This window comes from Ornithodoros turicata, chromosome 7, assembly GCF_037126465.1.
Source record: "Ornithodoros turicata isolate Travis chromosome 7, ASM3712646v1, whole genome shotgun sequence".
Taxonomy (NCBI): Eukaryota; Metazoa; Arthropoda; class Arachnida; order Ixodida; family Argasidae; genus Ornithodoros; species Ornithodoros turicata.
The window spans coordinates 4,137,429-4,158,436 of NC_088207.1; the positions used below are offsets into that span (position 1 = coordinate 4,137,429).

The window sequence follows — 21,008 nt, forward strand, 5'->3', positions numbered from 1 at the left end:
TGTCACCTAATTGGTCGCCAGCTGTCGTTCTCTGCAGCTCTCGCCGACCTCGTGAAAGAAGGTCGGCATGGCACGTTTTTTTACATGCGACTAGCCACAGAGTTATTCCGCCCTCCGATTGGCTCACTGTGCGCAGGCGTGGTAGGACATTTCGAGCGGGTGACTGCTTCGCTCCCGTTTTCTTCTGTAACTGTGACGGACTCGTGGAGACGTGAACGCTACTTGAACTTGGAATTATGTATTGCTGACGCGCTCGTTTTGTGAAGGCATTACCAACCGGTTTGCTTCTTCGGTCTGTAAGGACTGTGTTTTCTCTAGCGCTCGTTCTTAATGCTGCGACGTCTCTTATGAAAAACAATAACATGCAGGCCTATTTGTTTTTGCTTTAGTATATTTAAAGAGATTGAAACATTTGTTTTACTGAAAAACAAGCTTTCGGACGGAGTCTCTCGTTCACCAGGCACTTCTTCATCCTTCTTCCTCGCACCTGATGAACGATGAACTCCGCCCTTAATCTTGTTTTTCAGTAAAATAAATGTTACTTACTTACTTACTTACCTTACTCACTTGCAAGTGCTAGACTTCTCCCATTTTTTTGGCTGTTAGTTTGCTTTTGCTTTGTAAGAATCGCCTGCTTGGCGATTAACAAGACGACGCCGGGCAAAGTTCACAACAATGAAGCTCTAACGTGACATTTTTCAAGTCAAGTGCGAAGATTTTTAGGAAATGTATAAGATTTATCATCACAAGTTGTAGTATTATTGGAAGTTTTGTACACTTTCAAGATAAACCTTAGCAAGTACGAACTAAGGAAGGGCGTAGAGAGTGGAATATATATTAACGTGGTTTGCTCACATTTTAGCTAAACAACCCGTTGTTAGGAAAACTCAAGTAAGCTTACACAGCCTCGCTCAGAGTGATGCGATGTACAACGCATACCTCCACCCAGAACTGGCCACGTCTACCCACGTCTCTCTGCGCCACGACGTCACCCGTAGACCTCTCCAGCTTCCGTAAGACGGCCCGCACCTCGTCCACACCCGCCAAGGCAACACTGTGACCATCCAACTGCCGAACCGCCGAGATGTCCTATCCATCGACAGGGTGAAGTCGGCCTTCCTCCTGCCGGACGCCCCGGCTCCTGTGTCACGCATGCCCCTGCCAAAACCTTCAGCACCTTCACCTGCAGCACCTTCGCCGACAAGGGTCCGGTGGGCGTCCGCCCCGCCTTCGGTGCGACTCGTGCCGTCGCGACATTAGGTCCAGGGGGGGGGGGGGGGGGCGCTTGTAGCGGCACTGTGCGTTAGCCGACGATGAAGATTTCACCAGGCCCGTGTTGCCCGCGCCCACGCTCTTCTGCACCAGCCACCCAGTCATTCTCATTCTTTTTTCCAGCTGTTCGCCAGTAAACAGCCTACACTGTAAACTGAAGAACACCCTTATCGGTGTAAATGACTTGTCCTATAACTCACACCGCTTTTTACACCGTATGGTCTGAAACACAGTATTTAGAGGGTGCATTCTGTGTAAAACACCATTTGAGAGGATGCTTTTCCTCGAAACCGCCGTCTTTTGCACCCTTTATACACCCTTGTTTGAGGGTGTATAACAATCTTACACCCTCCTAAAAGGGTGTTTAAAGGGTGCAAAAGAAGGTATTTCCAAGGTGAAGCACCCTTTCAAGGGGTGTTTTACACAGAATACACCCTATAAAAGGGGTGTCCCAGACCATATGGTGTAAAAAGTGGTGTGAGTTATAGGACAACCATTTACACCCACAAGGGTGTTTTTCAGTTTACAGTGTAGCCCCGCCTTACCCCTTCGGTCTCCTTCACTCTCGGCCTAACACTATAAAACGCTGCGGAGTGTAGTTTTCAACTGCTAAATAATTTGTCCGAATATACCTTCAGCGGACTTCGTATCATATGCGCTATAACAGCACAGCCTACCGTACTGCATTTTTTTTCTGGCTTTGTAACTTTCTAGACGAGTGATGATGGCTGGCGATGGCCGTATTTCTCAAGGGATATTTTTTACGCTGCAGCGCCTTGTTCCAGTCTCCCTCAATTGACAATGACGAAGGAGAGCATAACTACGCACGAAGATGCTGCAATCGAGAGTTCTGTTGAACGTGACCAATCGGGCGGCTCGTAAATGTTATTGCAAAATGCTACAAAATGACTGGACCAGTGTCAATTTGCAAAACACCTTTATTTCGCAGCGCCAAAGAAACGTCATCACTCCCAATGACAGCGTCCCTTGCATTCCGGTTGGTTACTGCAAAAACACAAGACAAAATTGCTACAAAATAAATAGTGTAGTGTAGCTTTAGAAAACGGTTTAAAGCATTGATTGAGAAGTTACGGGTCAAAAAGAACTCGTTACAAGTTAGGTTTCCGTGTGCAAAATCTAACTAAGTTCATAACGAAGTTCTTCAGCCTGAAATGTAGCTCGCAGTTACTGAGTTACTTAAAAAAAAGAAGGAGTTACTTCTAAGTTACTTGGGATACAAAATAGCATTACGCAGGTGCAGCGCGTGAGCAGTTGAGTTAGACCTTGAGCTGCCTGCGGAGGAGTGCAACACGCTTAGATCGTTTTCGTTTAGGTCCAACACTAGACCTCTCCCTGTTGTCAACAAATGACGTCATAGTGTTCGACAGCGCCACAAATTTGGTAGAATTGAACTACACTCGAAGCTAGAGGTGAACAAAGTCGCCCCCGAAAGCCACCGTCTTGAGGGGATTACAATATGGTCCCTTAAAGGGACGTGACCCTCGGTCCTGCTTTTCTTTCAGTGGGAGGCAGGGAACAAGTGCCCGTTCGTGGAACCCAGCCCGCGCCCTCCGATTTGTTTCGGTTTCAGTCTGTCTACCAATGTCATGATAACGTTTCTCTGGTTGAGGTCTATTCGAACGCTTTGCATCTTACTCCCTGTGGGCGCACAGTGGTTCAGCTTAATTTCAATGGCAGCGGTTCTTAGTCCTGAATAAAATACTGTCATTGATTGAATATCACGTTTTATGCACAAAAATATGGCCATGAAGGAACCGGAGAGAAAACAAGAAAATATTTGGACGTCAGTGAAAAGCGAGTTAAAAGTAACTTGGCACTTAAGTTACTTTGGCAAAGTTACGTGAAAAAGGAACCAGTTCCTCTGAAAGTTACCATGGCGCAAAAGTACCGAGTTAAGGTACAAGTTACCAAAGGAAGGAACTTAGTTACATTAACGAGTTACCTCGAACTCTGGTTTAAAGTGGCACTACGGACTAAATATCGTGTTATCAGAATCCTACAAAATTTATGTTACTGAAATCTTCTTGTCGCACTTTACATTCCTGCAAAATATTTTGGCTCTATATGACGCGAAAACTAGAGAAAATTAATTTATATTTCTCAGAACTGTGACATCACGTCCCGGCGTACCGCGCCCGGCTCTCATCTGGCAACGTTGTTGCCCTTCGCGGCTTCTGGGGGGGGGGCTAACTTTTTGCACTGCGTGAGCGGAGCCCCACGTGACATATGATCCGACCGTTCCGCCCTTGGAGGAAACACAAAGGAAGGAGAGAAGACATCTCTCCCATTTTTTCCCTCTTTCCATCAGTGGCACGTGACTTCTCCACCACGTGACCCTACCCAGACAGCAGCGTCGTTGCTAGGAGACGAGTGTCCTCTCCAGAACTTGACATCATTGCAATTTGTGCACTTATGATGACCTCATTCGGTCGTCGCGTCATCGAAACTTGTGGAGGCTCAGCACGTCATCAAACATTGACAGAAATGCACAGTTTTCGTGGACAGCCATGAACTTTTGCGTATGAAATGCTTGAGGCATCTTCTTTTCATCGACTGAATAACATAAACGCTGTTTTCTGAGTCCAGAGTGACACTTTGAAGAGTTAGGACGTATGCTGAAGAAGTTCCCACACTTCTGCGCAACTTGTGTAGGATAAATGTAAATGAGTGTTATTTTTATGACGTCATCTTGTATTCAAATTTTTCTTGAAAGGGGGCAATAAACGCGCAGAAAGTCTATACTCCTAATACAGAAAGTCATATAAACGTGACGTCACGGGAGGTATTCTATGGTAGGAAGGCGGGAAAAGTGTTTAGAGAGCCAATAGTGATGGACCTAGGCCCTCTATCTCTCCTGAAATCTAGGCTTCACGGCGAAGTCCTTCTAGAGCTTGTATCTCAGCAACATGTAGAACAATAATGTTGTACACTCGTTATGGCTTTAATGGAAGATGGCTGGCATGTATCGCAATGCACGCATAATATGGATATCTAGAGGAAGCGCACTAGACGGATACAAAAAGCACTAGATAGGAAAACTGGTTAATATGAATAAGTATAGCGTAATGAGCATAATATAATGAATGCAATGGTGCACATTAGTGAGACCGTTGCGGTCCCTTTGAATGCTGCAGACCGACTTTTGGCTCAAAGACACACGCTTCTGGGTAGTTGATTGATTCATTTCCGCTGCGTATGAACAGCGTGGTGTACGTGCGTTTTAGGCACTCGTATTCCCCCAGTCTACAATGTTCCGTGAAACATACATTGTTCCCATTTTGGGATCGAAGTTTAGATAAGGGACGCATCATTGAACTGTCTCACGTTTTGCTCACAGTATCACAGTACAGTAGACTGTTGCTGCGCGCCTTCGGTTTTCGTTTTAATCTGTTTTTTATACTTCGTCGCTTATGTCCAGGGTTTACTTCTGAACCGGCACTGGTATGAGTTCATGACTGTCGTATGACCGAAGGTGGACCTTTCCGGCTGGCACCGGCAACGATGATTTATCTGTCTCAGGTATATGTGCGAGATTGCCGGGGCACCTTAAAGAACCGCAGGCGGTCAAAATTATCCGCAGTCTCGCCCCGCGGCACATATAGCATGTAGCCATATAAGTGTTGGGGGGTCTCGCCTTACGTGTAAATTTATTTTCAATTGTTATTATCTGCCTCAGACCATTTGGAGTGCGTTGGAACACACACGCGAGGGAAAGACAGCGATCAGGTGATCGGAGTTCAAGCACATAAGTTTCATAAGTGGACAATTAAAGTACCACTACGGACTAAATCTCGTGTCTTCAGGATCTCACCAAAGTTATGCTACTGAAACCTTCTTGTCTCACTTTACATTACTGCAAAATATTTTGGCTCTGCGTAATGCGAAAGCTAGAAAAAATAATTTTTATTTTTGAGAACTGTGACGCCATGTTATGCTCCAACGGAGCACCCGGCTCTCATCTGGCAACGTTGTTGCCCTTCGCGTCTTCCTGGGGGGCTCACGTTCTGCACTCTGTTCGTGGAGCCCCACGTGACATACCCAACGGACAGTCTGACCTTGGAGAAAACACAACAATGGGAAGCCATCTCTCCCATTTTCCCCTCTTTCGATCAGCGTCATGTGACTTCTCCATCACCTGACCCTGCCGGACGCCGGAGTCGTTGCTAGGAGACGAGTGCCCTCTACAGAATAAGACATCATTGCAATTTGTGGGCTTATGATTACGTCACCCGCTCCTTGCGTCATCGAAGCTTGTGGAGGCTGGGCAGATCTTCAAAAATTGGCACAAAATGCACAGCGCTCGCAAACAGGATTGAAATTTCGCGTATAGAATCCTTTAGGCACCTTCTTTTTATGGACTAAATAAAATAAACGCTGTTTTTCGAGTCCGGAGTGGCACTTTAAGGAATAATGATTAGCCTTTTCCAGGCCAGCCAGTGTTACCTCCATGAAAGCTAGTCTTAACCTATCTCATCTCTCACTTCGACGCAGTGTTACTCGTCTTTGTCTATTTCACAAAATATTTTATCATAGCGATATTTTCGGACGTTCTTTTATTTCTCGTCCGTCACATATCTCTTCACGGCTGGACCATGAACAGAAGGTTGGAACTCCCTTTTGCACTACTAATACATGCTCTCGGTCATTTCTGCCCACAACTTCTTTCGAGTGGAACCACCTTCCCGGCTCTATTTCATCCATTACTGACCCTTCCATATTTAAGAAAGTTCTTTGTGATCATCTGAACGCCACGTAGTGGTTCTTTTTGTCTAATTGTTCGTTGTTTGTTTTGTATCTCTGTATCCATCCACTTATATTTGAACTTACTGTTACGCCTCTCCCCTCTCTAATGCTAATAAGCCCTGAGGGTATCATAAGTAAATAAATAAATAGTGTACAGTTTGCTTCCATGATGCGTGATTGCGATGCTTTCCATTCTTGATGTGTTGTGTCCACATACATGTCGAATACTTGTGTCACAAGTGTTGCAGTTTTTATTACGTGCTTACATTTAGCGTATTTTTAATTGTCTTGTTCGAAGTAAGACATATTTTTAAATAACGACTCCAAGTACCTCATCTAATGGCAAGTAACGTCTTATTCAGCCTTACACATATGCCTCCGTTTTACTTTTTTTGACAGACAGTACAAGACTTCATGTATGCTGTCTATTACAGCTTAGAAAGTAGTTCAAAGAAAAGGGTCCCTTTGCCATGTCGACCTCACCCCTCATCCACGTTGAAATTACGTTGGTCTTTAAACCATTTATAACTGTTGAGGTAAGCAAGATGGATTTAAACTTAGTTGGACTTGTTACCTCAAGCACAGATACTTATAATTTCCTTTATATCCGCAAACTGTTTTTGCATAATGCTATCCGCTACTGATATCGGGGCTTACCTTCTTTTCGGGTCCAGCGGCTAGGACACCGAGTCGCTGAAAAGGCAGAAATAGGCTCTCATAAGTTGAGAACTGACTCGACCATTGTCACAGCTATGTTCAGAAGCAGTGGAAACCAACTAGCAGGGAGTTTTTTCAACCCAGGAAAAGCAACAACTACTTGGTGGATGACATTCAAATGTTTGCGTTGTTGTCGACATTACCTCACCGATCCCAAAGATGCTGTCACGAAGATTCTGGTCGACCTAGGAACGTAAAAACACAATGCGCAGTAATAAATATCAGAACATACGTTGATGGCTCACTTCGTCATTAGCTCCCGCCGAGATGTTCCGCACTCTCATTGTAATCGTCAAGCGAGATGATTCAAAGCGATTTGGTAAGCCTCATAGAAAGCACAGCAAATAACTTCCAGTATGTTAGAATGAAATTAACTTCTCAAAGTACAACTGCTATAGTTCTTTTCGACAAAGTATACAACTATACGTGTGTTATTTGCAATGGATGTCTAAACCTCTGGGTGAGGCGTTTCATTGCCGCATGATCAGTTTAGAAGGTTATGGCTGCAGGTAACAGATTCAGAAATACTCTAGAAACAGAACTTGGACAACACAACACACTCAAGACCAAGCAGTAACGTCTGAATTGAGGAGAGAGGGTTTAACAGGGGTGACATTCAGAACACTTTAAAATATATTCATTAATGTCAATATATATATATTATCAGTATTGTAATATATATTCTAATGCTTGGGAACCACTAGCGGGTTTTGAATCTGGCTACCATTTACCCCGCATGGCGGAGGCGCCAATCCCCGATGAGGCATTTTGAAAAACACATTTTTAGAGGCATATTTTTGACAGTATATTTATTAACGTGTATTTTTCAAAGGGGATTTTTGAGCGATTGTGTTTTAGCGCGGATTTGTAACCGTATATTTGAGGTGATACATTTTCCGTAGTACATTTTCCACGATTGGTTTTTGACGGGATGGAATGGCAGTGGCTTACCCAGAATTTCGTCCTTGGGGGGGGGGGGGGGATCCGCAAGGGATGGTCCTTCATGACGAAATATTGCGCAAATATTGCGAATATTGCGACGAAATATTGCGCATTGACGAAATTGACGCATTTGACGAAATATTGCGCATTTTCACAAAATTTTAGGGGGTCTCCTGCTGATTTTTGGAGAGGGGGCAGATAGGGGGCGAAGGGGGGTCTGGATAAATCACTGTCGAAGAGTGTACAACCGTGGTTGGTGTAATCACACTCTCAAAAATGGTTGTCTTTTTATACCATTTAGCGGGGTACTGGCTTGTCTCAAACGTTAGCCCACAAATGTGTCAACTTTAATCGCTTTGACAGAGTTGTACGGTTCAACTCTGGACGTGGGTCCTAACTTTATGGACCTGTGTCAAATTTATACATTTGAAATATACAAATGGATCGTCTGAAAGCATATGACATTTAAGTTGTGGACAGTACGACTTCCTCGAAATATGCTCATAGTGTATGTTTTGTTGCTCCTTTTTTTTACGTTTTAAACATGATACATGCATACGAAATTCGTTATTTTCTCGCTAATTTCCATCTATATAGCGTAATTTCGCCGTAAAACTTCGACTTACCAGTTGTTACCGATGATAAACAGAAAAATCAAGAAATCTTCTTCACCGGCCGATCACGAGCGCAAAAAAAATTGCAAACTTCGTACACAAGGTCGTGCAGACATGTCATGAATTAAGGAACACACGCAATTGGCTGAACACAGATTCTATTAATAGGCTGCGACATCCCAAATACTGAGGTCCTATTCGTCTGACAAGCGACTTTGCAAGTGAGGGTTCGGAGATTTCCTCTTCGTAGTAACGGAAAATATGCCGCAACAAGTGACAACATTTCACATTAAACTACAACCGTGTTTCTCACTGTAGTTTCTACTTAAATTACACCTCAAATACGACGATACCGGCTCTTCCAAAAATTATCGCTGTGTCATGTAAGAGACTGGTGTACCTTGGGTGGTAAATTGGCTCAGTTACCACCCTAAATATGTTGTCGACCGAAAGATGGCGCCACAATCGAGGAAATAAACTGTCTTCCTTTCGGAAAGGAAACACTGCCTCCGGGAAATGTAAGAGAGCGGAGGATACCACTTTTGCAAACATTTCGAAATGAAAGTTGTTGGTTTGAGTCTTGTGTTTGTGTTGTCGTTCTGTTCATACTGTCAGTAGAAGCATCAATCACGAATACTCACCACGAACCCGTAGTGATAAAGGATAGCGCCCACCTACAGATTAGACAGGAACTTCATTAACGTAATGATGCTTCATGTTTGCGCGCAAAATACCGCACCTTCTATGCTAACATTTGCCTGGAGAAAGCCGTAGCATACCAACCACTACGGAAATCAGCACCATTCAAATGAACGACCTATAAACCAGCATCCGCGCGAACCTCTACCAGCTATACGACATCCCAAGCTTAGTTCAACATCGTGCCAGAACTGAGTTTTGCTGTGTCCAAGCTCCACTCTGGGTTCGACAAGCTTACTTTACTTTCTTTCATCATTAAAAGCTTACTTTAGTCATCAGGTGCAGTCATTCCTGCTGGAATGTATTTTGTGATGAAACAAGGAAGTCACTGAAAAGGTTAGCCAGCTGTAGGATTCGAAGCAACATCTCAGCCTCAGAACATCAATTGCCATCATGTATTTTGTGTCTGTTCGCGATGGTGTCTAGCCCAGCAAATGCAGTCTGACTTCAGTGTCAACTAAAATTTCAGCGTCAGTTTCATGTATCAGTTCTGTTCAGTTACTTCCCTTCAGTTCACGCAGTGAAATCGATGCTTTCGTGGCACCGCGAGAAGACAGGTTGGGACGCATTTTGTTAGAATTATGCTGGGTCGCAGAGTAGCAGAGTTCGGGAAGCACTGACGTACGGGACATATAAGAACAGATCAGCAGACACCTTGACTTGTTCACTTTTAGTTGTACAATTATAAGGTATTCAGCACTCACCTCAAATATCATACCTCCAAGATCCGACTGCCATTCCTAAGGTAGAATGGAAAGTAAAAAGAAAAAATTAACGATACGTGGTATGGATTCTTGGACGTAAACGATGGAAACTAACAAGATGGCCATAAACAATTAATGTACAGCGTAAAAGAATTGTTGCAACCGGCGGACGGCATCTGCGATTACATCTGGCGCAGTAGGTGTTCTGTACGTTTGCTGTCGATATCGAGGTGTTCGAGAACTCGTCTCGACTAAGAATTAATTTATTACTTATAATAAGTAATAAATAATTAAGTAGGTAAGTAATTTTTTTAGACCCGCGGAAATGTGGCAGGTGTAGCTGACATACAAAGCCTATCCTGTTGTTTCATAATATTACAAGCCCATTCAATGTTGTATCACTGTAGTTTGTTTTTGGGTTCATTTTTGCCATATTTCCAGAGGTCTCTCCGAAAACTCTGAAACCCGGAAGAAAATTTTGCTAGAACATAAGTTATATTGTAGCAAACATTTTCTTTAAACGTACGGGAGCCGAGCACTCTTTCGGAGCAAAATGGCAATAGCGCAAAAGTCGAGGACTGCATCACTGCACCTCTGCAGTGTCCGCGTTAATTAACGCCCCTCGTGGCAGTCAAGCAAACTTCACGCAACCGGCACGAGCTCCCGACAGGCCGCACCAAAGAAGCAAGCAAAGGGCTGTGACTTCATGAGGTAACACTGGACCAGTCGCCAGCTTCAGTCAGCTTGAACATACACAAACTATACAGATCAAGCTTACAATACCTAAAGGGTGATGTACACCTTTTATTCCAACTGGTCCTTATCAAACGCACAGAATATTGACAAATTGCCACTAGGTGTCGTTCTAACAATCAAGCATCGTTCTTTGACGGCAAATTGAATGTCATTCCCAGCGAATGACATTCGTTCCCAGTCACACAGTGAAAACAAATGGCAATACATGCGAATGATGTTCGACCAGAGAGGGTGAAGAGATGTGATGGTTCGATGTGAGGAAGCACAGTGCCACCTCCGGTGTCGAAGATGAGTTTTACCTTACGAAAACAAATAAAAAAATAAATGTATCGGGTGACTCTATCGGAACTGCCCTTATCTTGGGTTGCATTTTCTGTTTCCTTTTAATCTTTCTCCAGCACGCTAGAGGCGATAGTGTGCTCTTCCACCCTCTCCCGTTGGGGGTGAAGGAAAGACGCGTCTCGGAAGATGCGCAATGAACAAATAAAGAAAAAATGTGTTCCTTCACCAATTCTTTGCGGACGATCTATCGAACGGATTTTTGTTCTGAAAACTGCGCCGGTATCAGGTGACCAAAGGGACCAGATGTTCTCATTGGGACAACTTCGTATAGCTTTTATAGTTAAACCGTTAGTCATTGAAAGTTAATTAAGACTTTCTCTTACGAGTTTGCTAATGTATTTCTAAGGAGAGCCCTTCATGATATGCTATATTGCAATTGATTTCGTCTCGGAAAAAGTGAGATATACATTTAAAAGAAAATTGTTCGCATTTAGCTGGGACACCCTGTGTATGTATGTAACTGTGAGAGCATAGCACTGGCACAGTGAGCGGGCAGATGTGCGCTGGTTCGCCATGTGGAGAGCACTATGGGCACCACATCAAATAGCTTTCTATGTGCTGCTGGCCAACTTGTGATGTAGGAATGTGTCTTACCTGCTGGTTTGAATGGGAGTAGTATGCCTCTCTTAGCTGTTACGGATGAAAAATTATATAAATCAATGTTATGCTGAAACACGCACGTTCTGTCGCGAGCTCTCCGAAGGTATTCTTTCGTTTATATGTAGAGGAACACCGCCTGCTCTACATTTCACATTAGACACTTTAAGGCCTGTTCCGACATATAGCGATTTCTTATGCAGCCCTAGAAAATAGCCCAAAATTTTCCTCCCCATAGTGCTCCAAATCGCTAAAAATTAGTGCTTGCAGGAGGTGAGCTCATATCAACTTTTTCAGCGCTAGTATTAGCTTTGTATTCGTGTTGGCCAATGAGGAGGACCTTCAGCGATGACATCAGGGAGGTCAACGGCCACAGGCCAGGGAGGCCACATTCGTGAGGCCAACAACGGCAAGCTGGTTTACGCCACCACCACTACCATCAGGGAAGTCGTGGAGTTGCTTTGAAAAAGCGTAGTATGATGACGATCATTAACTTTAGAAAGATACATCTCCCGTGAAATATCCTCCACGCGCGCTGCACAGTTGCGCTACGCCGGGGGAAATCACACCCTCTATAGTCTAGTGGCTAGCGCGGCCGGCGGCATTCAACGCGCTAGGACGTCGTCCGCGCAGAATAGAGCATGTTCTATTTTTCCCCGAAAGCGCTCGCGCAGTCGGAGTCGCGCTGCTGCAGTCACAGCGACTTTGCGCATGCGCAACGGTTGCAGGCCACTGCTGACGCGCGCGCGCGCGCGCTATAAACGCAAATTTACCGGATCGCTTTGCTTGGCGTGTCTGACTTCGGCTGTCGCTGACTGCGACGCCAAAAACGTTGGACTATATCTGCGCCTTTAGTTGACTTAGCGCGCTCTAACATTAGGGTTTTCCTTTGTACACGCTACACATAAAGGCATCGCCACATTTAACCGCAACGCGGGGTCGCGTGCACTGTACTGACGTCAGCGCCGCCAGCATCCACGCTGAAATACTGGATCACTGAACACAAGCGTCTTCACTCAGGGTGGCCAGATATATGCATATTTGGCTACTTTGCTACTACTGGCTACCTCCAGACTGTCGTATCATCTAATTTTGAGCAATGGCGACTTGCTACACTCTGGTTACTTGTGTGGATACTTCTTCTGACTACATACAGGAAAGAGGACTTATGCCCAGTCATATAGCCTAAGCTCAAACTAATAGAAAAAACTAAGCATGATACATTGATCCCATCGACACGTACCACATTCAAGTATCAAAATCACACAAGTATCAAATTCAACATTATAATGGATCGCAGACGTTGATACAACAGCACGAGACATCACAACCTATTTGTTTGTCCCCATAAGGACCAAAACAGGAGATGCAATAAGGGCACGGATAGCAGTACTGACGGTGCATAACACTCCGAAAGAGCGTTAACAAACTCTGTAACAGTGCTCAACACTCAACAACAGCAGGTTGTAATGAGTTCCACTTTACGAGAGTTTCAGGAAAAGACCATGACCGATCGTGACTTTGTGACACAAAGGCATGGTCGGTCATTACTACTGCGAAAAAAAAAGAATAAAAATTACAGCAGTTACTGGCACAAAGTTTTTGCCAGTAACTGCAGTAATTTTTCTCTATGTTTTCGGTATCTGTCCTCAGCTTATAAAATAGTAGACAATCCAACACTGATTTCAGACCAGGCGTGATTTCCTATCTCCGTCTGGTCTTCGGTTTTTCCCAGACGAGGCAAAACCTTCGAGTACGACACTGTGCTCATGGCTGAAAACCGAATCGAAACGACTGTACCTTTGGTAGCAGCTTAACCATGGTCCAGTATATCTGAAAGACATTTTGTCGGTAACTATAATCGCGCTGTAAAGTCATCACAAATAGTGGACCACAAGAAGAACAAACGCGTTTTACTGAAGCGACAGTCGAAGACCCAAGCGACTCATACCAAAGATTTAAAAAATAAAATAGAAAGCTATGTCTGATGCTTTCTTTTTCATGGTCAGTGTCACCGTACAAAGTATTCCAATTTGATGCAATTCAGACAACTAGTTCTAAATGCACTTTGTTGTCCGCGCTCTGCCGCGATGCATTGTCAGTGATTTCGTGATCCACCGAGTCGAGACTAACCCTCGAATTCGTAGATGTGATATGATCTCTACTTGGCGTGCAGATACTTTGGAAGAGCGCCAGTGCACTTCAGAAACCCTGCTCGGCTTGTAGCGTTCTCACGCAGCGAGCTCGAGTTTACACGCGGTCAGTGCTCTGGCTACCTTGACCCTGACTTGAATAACGCTAGAGTACGGCAGCTCCGGGAAGTCACGTGACACTCAGAATCTTGCCTTGGCTTAGCTTAGCTTTACGTAAGCTGATTCATCATCAATTTGTGTACACATATTGTAAGTCAACGCTAAGAAATGTCGTTTTTCACACAGCAATGCAAATTTTAGGCGCTAACTTGAGCGAAAATGTCGCTCCCAGTCGTAATTAAAGTTTGCAGGCTACGGCTTGACGAAGTAAGCCAAGCGCGAGGGTTCATGAAAGACAAAAAAACGGTTTGAGCGATGACAAGTCTTGGCGCAGACTTGCACGAGTCAAGACGCGGCATCAAGTCAAGTCATATCTACGAACTCGGGGGTAAACATACTGATGATACTGTTTCCCATATCTCGAGACTCGTGTATCGTCTATATCGCGATCGTGCACCCTTGCGATGTCCGTTGAGGTGGGTAGCTGATGCTTACGTCACCGTGCAGCCGAAACAACCCGTAAACATGCAGTTCGTGTCTGTTTATTATCTAAAAATTAGTCTGTTTTGGCAGGACGTTTGAGTTGCAAACATCATAATGGCTTGTGTACGTACGTTCTGCCTACTGCTCGGTGCCTGAACAAGGTAGCCGGTCAGCTATAACGGGAAACATGTGGTGTAATCAATGAAGTGTGAGGGAGAGCAGAACACACGAGGGTAAACAGTTAATGGTGACATCATCCATACCAATGGAGGAATTCATAGCATGATTCCAACGTGATATGCAACTTCAAATGAACGCTCGCATCCGGAAACACATTTATGAAACACATGCTACTATGGTCGGCACCGGCTTATGGAGAAATGTTTTGCCCTAAAAGTGCTTAGATATTAAATGAACGAATTTTAAAGATCAGTGCTGCTTCTTCCGCTACAGTGCGCTGAGGTGTCAGATGCGAGCGTCATACGCCCCCACTGCTGCGGCGGCACTGCAACACCACCTAGATAGAACAACGCCTCTCCATGCTTCCCTCTTCCGCGCCGTGACGTCACGCAATCCCGCCCAACTTCTGCTGCCGCGAGATTTTACATTGCTGGACTCTAAAAATAGAACTTTACCGCATAGCACGTTCTGCGCCAACCATTGCCACGAATGATAGGGTTATCCCTTTGAATTCGAAGAGAAATGGGGGCGTACGCTTTTTTTGTGGCAATTTTCCTGTATCCAAATCGACATAAAAAGGCGTACGCCTCCCTCTCTACTCCAACGAGAAGCGATAACCGTATCATTCCTGGCAATGGTTGGCGCAGAGCGTGCTATGTGGTGAAGTTCAGTTTTTAGAGTGTATACTCTGAAAGGAGAACTTCACCGCATTGTAACGGGACCCGATACTTCATTCCGCGCTTCAACAACTCCCCACCCATCATCCTGAAATAAAGTTGTTGTTGTTGCTTCGGGTGCCAGACCAATTGTGACACGAGTGTGAAACGGAGAAATTTTAAGCTTCCTGAAGCCTGAAGAACACAAGCAATCATAAAAGTGCCAACTGTGTCAAACCACCTTTACATTATACTTGCGAGCTATCTCCATCAAGTAGTGTTACTACCCATGCACATAACGAATTGTTTGTTGTATACGAATGTTGTGTACGAATAACTTGTTGTTCCAGCCTCAAAATATCAGTTCTCCAATGAATAACTACTTCTCTGCTATTTTTCTCCCTTCCCTTGTGCGCATTCTTCAGCATTCTGTGGCAAGCAGGATGTCTTCCAATCTGAGCGGCAAAACTATTATTAGTTTCATGACGACTGGACTTGGTTAGGGCTGACTTCACGTCGTCTGTTGCAATCTATATTCTGATTGTCTTAGAGATGCTAGAGTAGAAGGGCATGAGTAATTTCTGGCATCTCCGTTGGTAAGTCCAGCAAAGATGCTCGCCTTTTCGGAAGTGAAAAAATTTTTCACTACGTAGACGACATTCTAGTAATCAGACCAGAGATAGACAGCAGCTGTTCGGATCAAGTGGCTACTTTCTATGAGCGAGCAGCCCCGGTACTTAGTTTCACAATAGAAAACATAACCAATGTCAAATTCCGAATCTTGGACTTGAGATTAATCAGAAAAGGCCAGAATCTACGCTGGAGGCACCGACAGAGGGGCCGGAAACCTAACATGCTATTCTACTCTAACATCTCTAAGACCATCAAAATAGGGATTGCAAGAAACGCCGTGAAATCAGTTTTAACCAAATGTTCTCCTCATGCGACTAATAATAGTTTTGCCGCTCAGGTCGGAAGACTAGTAAACGCTGAGCACAATGAAGATTTTCTGGTCAATATTTGCCACAGAGTCCGGGAAAATGCGCACAAGGCAAATTGGGGAAAACAAAGAGTGGAAGACGAGAAGAGGATATGTACGACGTCGTTGCTGTCCAAAGCGACACCATGTACCCACGTGGTCCCAAGGAGTGTGCGCTCCCGATCTTCCACAATTGACTGAGAGGCCTGGACGTTGTTGGCGTAAGCTCGCTTCGAAGGGATGTGTCTGTCGGTCACGCCCCTATTTTTGCGTGGTAAGTGCGACGCCGGTGCACTGAATACGGTTAAAAGTCGATGTGTGTATTATATGAGGGATAATGAGAAACGTTTCATCGGCGTGACATCTCTTCAAGTTTCAAGAACAGTGGTATTCTGATCGCTTTCCAAGGTGATGCACTTCATTTTGTTTAGTTTTGTGTGCTTGCATATCAGCCAAGGCAACACCAATAAATAATACAAAGCACAAATATACACCCACTTTTGTAGTTTCCATTTCATTTTGCCTCCAGAAGTTCAATGAAATTGGGATAGCGTGCTAGAGCTTCCTACTCGACCGATTCGCGAGCTGCATGGGTTGTCATGCAAGCCTGACAAAATTGACAAATATATAGGCTCTCGTCAGCTGCTCCCCCATTCATTAAAATGCTACTGTGACAACAACTGAGTTCCTTATCTGAAATTCCTGTTGAACTGAAGCGTGATACCCTCCCAGTCACAAATATATATGCAGCAACGGGTTCCGCAGGTAAAAGTATACGGAATACGCTAATGATATAAACGTACTGCAATGTGTCCCTGATCGTACTGAGTGGAACTGCTGGAGGTATATTCTTCTTGTTCTGTGCGTTACAATTGTCAGTTGGAAGTTACGGTACTGACAGAGCACAACTATATTACTCTAGCTCTGTCCGATAGGTTATTTCTTTTCTGCCACACAGTGCGCATCTCGCAAACCTAGAAAGTGGGTAGTTTTCTGTGTCGTCTCATCTCAACTACGGCTACCGGACTACAAGTTGTCTTACCTCAGCCAGAGCTGCCTGGTATGTGTAGTCCTGAAAAACAACAGGAAAAATAAACACGTCAGACGGTATACGAACCGTCGTGAGGCTCATTTTCCCTTTCGCGGGCATCTTTTATGAGCAGTTCCTTTATTTGTTTTTTTTTACGTATCTGTTGTTCATTGACCGTTCACGTTTAGGGTACTCAGCACTGCTAACGCCGAAAAGAATGTCCCTTGGCAACCATCACAACAAAATTGTTCTCTCTCGTGATACGTCATACGTACTGGTCATACACCGTTTCTTGTCAAATTCAATTTGCATAAAGTGTCACTGAAAGACTGAAATAATTGCAGTCGTCGAAAAACCCATACAGTGGCGAGAGTCGAACCCCACACCTCTCGATTGCTGGTCCCGAATGGTTGATAACCATTACGCTACGTGGAAAACAACTTCCCTACCAAGGGAGATATGACAAAAAAAAACACACACACACACACAAAGACAGACTAAGGCGACGACGAAAAACTGACACACACAAACAAAGTCTCAAATACAGCTAGAGCTTATTTGCAGAAGGATACAACTTCTAAAGAGTCCTCAAGAAGGTTAAGGCGGAGGGGATGATAGTCTCATCAAAGGGCCGAAGGTCGTGCCGACGGCTTACTGACACAGTTCCTACACGGACGGATTGAGAAGACTTCTCTCAAAAGCCGCCTGGTGTGATCATTACCAACAGCCTTTACAACAGTATCTTGCCACGTAGGAACACGAGCCGTTACAACATAACGATGCTTTGCAATATCAGAGGGATGAACGATATACTTTTTCAACGCATGTTCCTTGAAACGATCGTTTACGCACCTCTTGGTTTGACCTGTGTAACAGAAGCCGCATGCTTGCAAAATTTCATAGATGACATTTGACTGACATTGGACATAGGTCTTATGGTTTTTATAGGTTGCTTGAGTCTTTTCAGAAGGTGTAACATCATATAAGCGAAAATAATTTTTAAGAACAGTGACATTGAACATACGTGTTACAGACAGTAAAGTGACCATCTCCATATTCGCGTCGCCCCTGACGGCAAAGTATCGAACGTCGTATCTTTCGTCACAATAGACGACCGGACCCCCTACGTGATCGATTACGACTTGCCACCATGCCAAGGTAGTGGTGGTGGTGATGGTGAAAGCGCTCGCCGTTCTCCGCCTCACAGAGGTGGGCAACGTCACGACTGACGCCCTGGGGGAATGTGCGTCCTGGGCCGACTTCGTCCTGGGCCGACATATGTCTGAAAGCGTCTGAGGAAAACCCAGGAAAAGCCCTAGACAGCACAGCCGGCACCGGGATTGCTGGTGGCACTGTCAGCTTTATCAGCCTATCAGCCTACGCATTTTTCCCGCTTCTTGCCTACCACAGCAAAATATAACCTCGAACCGGTCTCGTCATGACATCACATGTTTGTGAACAGAGGGTCGTCTATAACCATGGGGACGCTATTCGGCCTGGCATGTTCCGTGGGAAATTAGCAAGAGACCGTTGTAAAAAGAATGCGGAAAGAGTGAAAGCGTATTCTACTCATTGCGAGTACAAAGCGTCGACAAGTCACGGCCTGAAACGTGTCCCCCAGCGAACATGGCAGTCGCCTGCAAGTGGCTGCGCATGCGCATACGCTTACACGGGAAAGGTCCATTGTCTGACTCAATATGAAAATAAGGTACTACAACAGAAGAAGAGGAATACGTGGCAGAAAGTGTCTCCTCGTAACTACAAAATTACTTAGGAGAGTTAAAAGTCAGTGATGTATTAGCAATTCGAAACTCTACCCCGATCATAGAATTTTCGTCTGAAGGATGTGAAGACATGCCGTTCATCGTATGAGTCGATGTTGGTGATTTAGATTACTCGATGCCTCATAAGGCACTGTTTGAGGCAGTGAGGGAGCGCATACAACTAAATGACAAGGTCAAGTTGCAGAACCTGCATGGTGTATCTGTAGAGAACTCCTTAGACATTTTGCAGATATATTTAATCCCTACCTACATCAGAGACGACGAAGACGTGTTTGTTCAAACAACAGGAATATGCAGAGGGTCGTGCATGGCACCTATTCTGAGCGATATTTTTCTACCATCTGTAGACCGTCAACTGTGCACTGCTCTGGTGCCCCTTGGTGATGTCCACGCGTTTAGATATGTTGATGCTTATCTGGTGTGTTGCAGAAATTGTTCCAATCCTCTTCCAATGGAAGGCGAACATATTCTTCAAATGTCTCACAACCATGCGTGTGTAGGGGTCTCACCTTTACGAGTGAGGCCTCGGAGGGCGGATGTTTGCAGTACACCCGACAACACCTAGAATACCAGCAAGTGTGCTTGCAGTATGAACCCCGAAATAAAAAGGGTTGTTCCCTTACCTATCAACCCATTCGAAAAATTCGCTCCAAAAGCTGGCGGTGTTGGCTGTACAAACACGTAGGACGCAGGCCAGAAACAGCATTCCACGAACCGATCTCAGACTTCACCGCGACCTACAGTCCCCATCATTCCCGCCATCACTTCCATCACACCCCATCACTCCCGGACGCCAAGGTCTCTCTGGCGCCCCCTGATTGGCCTCGTCCCCGCCAAGGGGCGCTCTCTGATTGGCGTTCTCCGAGTGACGTCTACAGAGAGGGAATTACGGAATGCTCTCAACATGCGTCGTGTGCTGTTGCCATGCGTAAGATCCAATTCCATAGAAACATCTCCACTAACTCGCCCCGGATTTTCGGCGTGATTATCAATGGTGAACGAGGAGTAAAATGGGACTGTAGATTTGCAATCGACCTCGGCGGATGCGATAGTCCCCCTTTAAGCATGAGACCATGTCAGCAATGCACAAATGACATGAAAATTCGCGCTATAGCATTAGAACGGAGAGAGACGGTGAGAGATTAGAACGGATTAGAGTCTCCGTGGAACGTACTTCTGAGATAACCTCCGGGGACCTTTTTGCTGAGTGACCTTTTTCCTAGTGACGTAATCCCCAGAGGCATTTTTCCGGGGACCTTTCCTCTAGACATAAAAGATTTTTACTATTATGTGAATCCATGCTTCTGGCCGGGGTGAGGATCTATTTGGCAGATCACATCGCTCGTTTCCAATCGCCAGCGGGCATCTCTGTTACCGGCTTTTTGCCCATACTTGAGCAGTATCTAAAATCAACAGCTATATACATTAACGGTCAGTTGTTCGCTCAAAAGACGGGTGTTTGTACTTGATCCGCCATAGCTCCTGTCATTACTGAAATCTACTTGAACACTGATTGTGTCTTTTTGTCGTTTGATGAAGATGTCATGAGTAAAAATGAGCGCGGGTGTCGGTATACCCGCGGATATCCGCGCAATTTTGTTCTTCGCGGCTAGACATTTCCGTGTCATCTCGGGTTGCCAGTAAGGCGCGGGTATACCCCGCTCTGTCTCCGAGGTTTACGCGGGTCTACCCGCAATAACCAGCAGGCGCAAAGCCATCCCCTCGGCTTTCTGTGCACGACCCGAGTCATTGTGAATATTTAGCACAAAGTACTTTCCAAAACCGATACCAAGACCTTCCGTGGTGTGACAGCATTCTAATTCACTGGCACCGCGTTTTATGCTTACTCTTTGACTGTGTTTGTACGGCTAGTACGGTTGGCGTTAGTAAGCTGGCAGCCATGTCAGCACTCGCAACAGCGTCTGGCGCCTTGGAAAAGTGGCTCGTAATTCCCGGCATTCCCACCAGCAATGGCAACAGAGGCTATTGTGAATGTTCTGGTTTCCCTTCAAATCAGCGTACGCGGTGGAGGGGGCAAAAAGAGAGACCGCTCTTATTTTTAGGGCGAGAGCAGCCTAAACACCTTTATCCTATGTTTGGTAAGTATGTACTTTCCATTCATATCACCGTGGCATCGTCACTGCGGATGTATCAAGTAAAAGTAAGTGCACATTATATTAAGTTTTAACAGTCAGAACAACGTACGGTTCATAAACGTCCCACATTTGTCCCAATAT

The 21,008-nt window shown here is 45.0% G+C and overlaps 1 protein-coding gene across 2 annotated transcripts in view; it reads right to left on the bottom strand.

Moving 5' to 3' along the window:
- Window positions 1-2,192: 2,192 nt before the first annotated feature.
- LOC135400171 (uncharacterized) overlaps window positions 2,193-21,008 on the bottom strand; it is a 66,955-nt gene continuing 48,139 nt past the window's right edge. For both annotated transcript variants that reach the window (XM_064631910.1, XM_064631908.1), the window contains 9 exons: window positions 17,000-17,029; window positions 14,274-14,315; window positions 13,208-13,240; window positions 11,405-11,440; window positions 9,713-9,748; window positions 8,951-8,983; window positions 6,897-6,938; window positions 6,694-6,729; window positions 2,193-2,277 (listed from right to left, as the gene is read on the bottom strand). In XM_064631910.1, coding sequence (XP_064487980.1) covers window positions 2,275-2,277; window positions 6,694-6,729; window positions 6,897-6,938; window positions 8,951-8,983; window positions 9,713-9,748; window positions 11,405-11,440; window positions 13,208-13,240; window positions 14,274-14,315; window positions 17,000-17,029 — 291 coding nt within the window. In that variant the 3' untranslated portion in view covers window positions 2,193-2,274. The remainder of the gene's footprint in view (window positions 2,278-6,693; window positions 6,730-6,896; window positions 6,939-8,950; window positions 8,984-9,712; window positions 9,749-11,404; window positions 11,441-13,207; window positions 13,241-14,273; window positions 14,316-16,999; window positions 17,030-21,008) is intronic.